Source organism: Pinus tabuliformis, chromosome 3_2, assembly GCF_031772625.1.
Source record: "Pinus tabuliformis cultivar Carrire ecotype Pingquan chromosome 3_2, CPIR1, whole genome shotgun sequence".
NCBI classification, from domain to species: domain Eukaryota; kingdom Viridiplantae; phylum Streptophyta; class Pinopsida; order Pinales; family Pinaceae; genus Pinus; species Pinus tabuliformis.
Genome location: NC_142302.1, coordinates 1147288218 through 1147295306, shown reverse-complemented (window position 1 = coordinate 1147295306; position 7089 = coordinate 1147288218). Strand labels below are relative to the sequence as shown.

The window sequence follows — 7089 nt, the reverse complement described above, 5'->3', positions numbered from 1 at the left end:
GCATACATCGGGGGGATCTCATCATAGCAATTGTGATGTCTTTTTATGAACAAATATTGAAATATAATGGAACTTGGCTGATTCACATATGCATATATCGGAGAGATCTCATCGTTGCAATTGCGATGCCTTTTTATGAACAAATATTGAAATATATTGGAACATAATAAAATGCACCGAAAATAAGTCAGTGGTAACAATATATCCAACAGAGGTTCATAACAATAATGTTGATGAAATGATATTGATGGAGAATAAACACATCAAATGGTGTTTCGCCTTTGGCTCATAACAAACCCAAAGCCAGAACGAATGGATTTCTTTTATTTTTTGAGAAAGAATGGATCCTTGATCATTTCTACTGACTACCAACCAATTACAACCATAAAAATGAGTTCTTTACAACATATGCACAATACTACGAGGATGTCGATGAGCAAATGCATCCCATTAACCAATGGGCACTGCAGTCCACAAAAGCACCCCATTATCCAATAGGCAATGCAGTAAGGTAATAAATGTGAACCTGAAATCATCATGTGGGCAGTCCACCTTATTCTCCGTTACTGACTGAAGCTACTCACTAAGCATTAAATCTTTCTTTCAAGCAGAGATTGCAGGATGGCAGGTATCTATAGGTTATGATACCAAAGCATGATACATCACACTGCCATATTTCTGACCACTCCAAAAAATGAACAAGTTTCTCATACATGCTGGTAAAGATGTCAGGATGAGTTGGTCCAAGTTGACAGTCTCCAAGAAAGAAAAGCTCCATAAAACAATGTTAGAGACCCAAATTTCTCAGCCTCATTCATGAAATTAATAAATGATCTGGAGAGTGTTCTTTGGAAGCAATAGGACATACAAATGTAAGAGTTATTTCCCTTAGTTCAATTTACACCAGGGGTGTCAGGATATAGGATGCTGAATATAGTGTTTTCCACCCGGGAATAACCTGCACTCTAAATTTTGAAATACACTTGCTTGCTATAGGTAATACACACTGGCAATGTTTTCCTTGACCAGGTGCTCACTCTGTTCAAAAAATCCAACACAGTCAATTTAGATTTTAATTCTTAGAAAGCAAAGAATCAACCAGGCATAAACTTCAAAGAAAATCCATACCTTCCTCGCATAAAGGGAACAGGGCTCCTTCCAGAGCATCATCCACATTTTCACCACCGGTAGATATACAATCTTTGTTGTGGGAATCTGTAGTCTTTGCATCTTTAACAGTTACATATTCATCTTGCAATTGAAATTTAAGATTGCCTTGGAGCATATTAATTTCATGCAAGTGCTGTTTTGAGATACTTGTACTCTGCAGCACTGAGGAAGGCGAAACGGTTTCACCTTCTGCACCTCCATCCCAAGGATTTGACCCAAAGGAATCAGAATTGTCATCAGAACACAATGTCTGACTACCATTTGTGGCTTCTTGACTCACCAGGCCACTTACACGTTCTTCATAAGTAACTCCTGACTCATCCGAATCACATTTGATTGAATCTTGCTTTCCAAAGCCATAACCATGCATTGAAAGAATTTTTGGGTCACCATCCGTGACATTGAAGCCTTCCAATGCTTGTGCTTTGCAAGAATCACCTCGGCCCCCTCTAGGGATATCAACATGTGGTGATTCAATCGTGGGATAATTTGTCAGGTGTGGTGATTCAATCATGGGATAATTTGTCAGATGTGGTGATTCAACGGTGGGATATTTTGTCAGTTGAGACGATAAACTTCCATTAGAGAAGTGATTAATGAGCTTTAAGCTCCTTGAAGACCCAAATATGTCTTCACTTTCTTTTGATGCTGGACCATGAATATGATGTTCAAAAGCACGTTGTGAATTTAAGTTTTGCAGGTCCCTTGTCTGTACTAACAAATCTGTGAAAACATCAAGTAACATGAGAAATGTAGCTTCAGTACCAACTAAAAGTGAAATTTGGTGAGGATAACGCTAAAATATTTATATAAATTATCCCAAAAAGGTAAATTTTCAAACTTGAAGAGCATAAAAGACTACATTGAAGACTAAGACTATTGTTTGCCCACCAGAGATGTGGCTTTCAGAACCACTGCTTGAGTGATCTATTTTGGCACAGTCTGCATCAATTCCAAGAATTTCATCTTCTGTGCAGTGTCTAAGCTGATTGATTTGCAAATTTGGAGTATCTGGAAACCTGTCAGGCACAATATTTCTGCAAGAAACAAACAATAAATCAGAACGTCTAAAAGCTTATAGGACCATAATTTGAGACTAAACATCCATAACAAATATTCCAATTATAGCTAGTAGGAAGGAAATTGCACTCTTCTCCTCTATCTCTGATATATACATTACGTTCATGAATAAAAAAGCATCCAATATCATCACCTCTGCTTTGCAGAATTTTAACTTCAGGTGGCTATACATTCACGAACAAAAAGTATTCAATGGCATTATTGTCTTGTTTGCAGGCAAAGAGTTGATACCACTTAGTAATTTACAAAAGCTATTTCGTAACTAATGATAAAATGTACAGGTCATATCTCCAAGATTTCAGATGCAAAAACTTCATATTTAATATAAATTTAAATTTTAGTGTGGAGGGCCAGATGGCTAAAGGTTCACATGGGACTAAGGTGATATCATTCCATGACAAAACTAGAGACCAGTTATTTAGAAAAGACATACCGACATATAGGGATGAGAATCAACTCTATATCATTCAAGGCAAGCCCATTTAAGATTGCATTCCCTTTAAAGGTCCTAATACATGAAGCGGCCCCATTGTCTAATCTGTTTTTCCTCTACAAGTGATCCAGAGATTATTGTCTAAAGCCATTGTCCTATGGTTTACTAAATTTTTAAGTTTTAACCCTTCTTCACAGCTCATTTCAGCCATATGATCGAAAAAAATATTAGCTAGTGGCATCATATCTTACGGTATGAATCTAGGGCTTTCTTGGATCAACCTCAGATCTGTTTTTTATTCTACAAGTGATCAGGGGATTATTCTTTGGAAACACTACCATAAGGGTGGTGGAATTAGAGTTTCTTGATCATTTCCTAGGGTTTCCTACAATTTTAACCCTTCTTTATGGCTCACTTTAGCTATATGATCCAAAAACTATTAGCTAGTAACTTACAGTACATAACTAGGATTTTCATATATATTTCTCTGGGACTGCATTTTTTGCGAAGATATTTCTCTGGGGCTGCATTTTTTGCTAAGGCTTGTGCTGCCCTTAATACAAAAAACAATACACTGCATATTTTTGGAAGAGCCAAAGCTATTTCCTTCTTTGGTCTATATTGGGGATTCCTTGAAGACTTTGTGGAATCTTCTTCTTAGTTGAACGCAATGACCTCAGAAGAGCTCTTTGACCTATTCAATGGGACTACTTATATTTGGCTAGATCTGATATAGAACTCAACATGCAATGGCTATCATACAGGAAATTGTGTCTTCAAGGGTTGGAAGAGCTTGGGGAGTAACAGTTTGTGACAAGGATCTCCCAGATGATACAGTACACATCTCTACCCATCTACCCATGCCCTAGGGTTAGATATTGTTTAAAAGTGCTTTTAGAGAAGCTAAAGTGAAGTTTTTCACGCATTGTTCTTCCATTTTCTAGGGCTGACATCAAGTTTTATTTGTCATTATATGTTTTATTAACAGTCAAACTTTGTGGTCCACGAGGTCTTGGATAAACGGTGATTGGGTTCTCTATTAAGATACTCCTTGATGTGAAGTCACCGGTTCAATTCCCCCCCCCAATCGGGGTGATATATTGGACATGATGAAGATGTAGTCCTGCCAAGCTTACCAAAAAACAGTCAAACTTTGTGGTAAATTTGTCTTTAGTTTACTCTCTAATTTAGCCTTTATTTGTCATAGTTTAATCACTATTTTCACTGCTAAATTTGTTGTTGTTATAGACTATTGTTTTGCTGCAATTTGCTGGTTCAAAACCCTAGTTTATAGCAGCCCTGAGTTTTTCTTGATTGGTTTGTTCAAGTAACCTATTTGACACTCTTTAGGCCAACCCTAGCCTTTAGATTGACCCACCTTAAACGCAAATCCAGAATATACTCCATCCACCTCAAACTCTAATTTGCTATACCTTCACCTAATGGATTTACATTGTAGGATCCTTAGGAGGGCACTTAACTTCAAATCCTTGGGTTGCCTGATCCCTAAGCCCCAACAAATAAGCCTCCTTTGTGTTGGATTGTGTCCTTCACTAAAGAGAGGGGATTAGTTGCTAAGGTGACAATGATGACACTCCTGTGTGTTGCACATTGTCTAGGTCACCTAGTGAGGGTTTGCACTAGGTGCTAGATTTTGCTGTAACATGCCCCTTTGCCAAGAGGAATGATCTAGCAAAGCATAGGAGCTGCAACTTGACAAGAAACAAAACAGAATCCTAGAAAGAAATCACGCAGATGAAGCATCACAATCAAAACTGAAAAAAGGGTGGCAACAACAAAAATCACAATATACAAGCTAATGTAAAAGAGAGGAAACATGACCAACGTGCAGACACATAAAACAAAGAGTGAGAACATTGCAATGTTGCCCATATGGAATAGGAAGGAGGTCATAATGCCCTCAAATAAGGAGGAAATTGCCATGACATAAAACTCGAATTTCCAAGCAACACACCAACCCACTCACTCTTACGGTGACGTGGGGTTGCACTATGCATGTGCCACGTGTTGTATGAATTCATGAAGGCAAACCAAGAAAACAATACAATGAAGACAAACGAGAAAAAGGAAGAATTACTCGATCACACAATAACGCAAGCAAATTGATGAAACAAAACTCCAACATGATAGAAGAAGCAAGAAAGCAAAAGATTAAACATTACTATGAGGGCAAATGATCCTATCTACTACTTGGTCATGCAAAGAAACACTTAATGTCGTCTAAACATTATATGTTTTGGAGTTTTTGGCTGTAATCCGGCTATTATTTTTAGTGAAATCTTGATCTTTGTTGTTTAAAATCAGTTTTTGACTGCATATGGATTTAGTACCCTAAAAAGCACCTGGAGCACTCAGATTATGGAGAGTCACAACTTAAACTTGTGATTCCAACAAATCCTTGCCAGATTCTAGACAAATTAGACCGAAAAATAGGCTGAAACCCCCTTCAAAACATATAACAGATGAAAAGTGAGTGAAAGAGAGAATGATTCATACTTGCACTTAACTAGAAGCGTAGGAGACATGTTGTAGAGTGGCATTAGTGAAGAAACCCTAAGAGATGATGAGTCCACTATCTAGAAGGTACACATCTACAATAGCTCAGAGTAGTTCATTAACTTCATTATTAAGTTCTCCAGGGATGTGTACAATGGAGCAAGAGACAGATTGGGCCATGAACACAAGCGTAAGCGAGAAAAAGAGAACAAGTCAACACTACCAATCAAGTACCAAATATGACTTAAAAGTCTAAGCACTTGTTAAAGGCCTTGGGTTTCCCTAACTCCCACCATGTGTTTCAATGATAAGCCTATGTACACAACCTGTCCCAAAATTCACTTCAACAAGAGATTAAATGAATGGATTTATTTCCCATACACTCACTTGACCTTAGAAGTAACCAATGGTAAGAAAATCAAGGCTCACACTAGGTTGGGGGACAACTCACATATCTAATCAAAAGCCCAAAAAAAAAATCCTAAGCAATTAACATATCACAAAGTTCCTAACAGCACAAGGGAGGAGGCTAATGTGGAATAAACAATGATATCAAAGGAAAAGGTTCATGAGAGCAAAGTCAGTAACTAGTGGTCAAGGAACGGATCACATGGGATTAAGCAAGGAACAACCAAGGTGTTAACCCTAACAACTAACTAGCATTTGTAGGGTAGGGATATAGAAGACAAAGCTCAACTTATGTTATTGGGTGCTAAGTCCCTTGGTTCATGTTCGTGCTCGAATTTGAGGCCAGTGAAAATAAAAAAAGGTTCCATAGTACAATAAAATTGAAGATAAAATTCACAAGTTCAATAAAGACAATTAAGAGAATTCATTATAACTTCATATATTCACAAAAAATAAATGCAAAAAAAAAAAAAAATCACTGCATATTTGACTCGAACTTTGATAATTAATATATATATATATATATATATATCACTTCATATTTGACTTGAACTTGATAATATATATATGTATATATATCACCGAGGGTTAGCTCAATTGGTCGAGTCCCCATCATTAAAGCACCTTTGCTATTGAGAGGTTGTGAGTTCAATTCTCTCGACACTCGAGGTCAGGCTCCGTGGTTGAGGCAACAGGAAGTGATCCCTTCGAGTGAATCTGCCCACTACAAATATTATGTGGACATAGTGATTGTCGATCTCTGGGGTCCATGAACACATAGCCAAAATATATGTGTGTGTGTGTGTGTGTGTGTGTGTTAAGTTTAACAAAAAACAAATCTTGACATTTATTTTTGAAACTTGTGAAACATTACACATGGCTAATCGCCATTGGGATCACCACTACTTGAGATTCAACAGAATTTTAGCTCTTTTGAAACACTTGCCGTACGTTTGGGAGTTTATGATAGACGAGGTCTAGATAGTGAGCATTAGCATCAAGTAATGGATCTAATGGGACTAAAGGTAGTCTGACCAAGACAATTTCACAAGACAACATGAAACAAGGGTAGGCGGTTAGGCTAACAAAACTAAAGATGGTGAGACAAGGTTATGATGGGCCAAATCAAGGTATATGAGCAACAACCAAGGAACAAATCCTATGGGTCTAAAGGAAATCTAAGAAGGTTTGTAATTTGTCTACAAGAGAAAGGCGACAAAGGCAAAGGAAGAAGACAAAAGAGAGGGAGATGAGCCAAAGAGGCTTCAACGACCTCCTTAGTCAAGTGGAGCAAATTATTAAGACAAGCAAAAGATAAGTAAAACAAAAGTGTGGATGCAATTGGTAGGATAAATAAAGCAAGGGGCTTTCTTTTAAGGGAGATGGGATGGTTGTGATGTTATCAAGGACCTAATACGAATGAGAACCCAAAAAGTCATAATGGGGACCAAAAGGGGGCAAAACTTATAGCATGGATGCAA

At 37.5% G+C, this 7089-nt stretch overlaps 1 protein-coding gene across 1 annotated transcript in view; it reads right to left on the bottom strand.

Annotated features, from left to right (window-relative positions):
* Window positions 1-300: 300 nt before the first annotated feature.
* The window catches only part of LOC149184771 (autophagy-related protein 18g-like), a 45474-nt gene continuing 38685 nt past the window's right edge, over window positions 301-7089 (bottom strand). The window contains exons 7-9 of the mRNA XM_089417698.1: window positions 2062-2207; window positions 1129-1893; window positions 301-1038 (exon numbers count right to left, since the gene is read on the bottom strand). Coding sequence (XP_089273824.1) covers window positions 1034-1038; window positions 1129-1893; window positions 2062-2207 — 916 coding nt within the window. The 3' untranslated portion in view covers window positions 301-1033. The remainder of the gene's footprint in view (window positions 1039-1128; window positions 1894-2061; window positions 2208-7089) is intronic.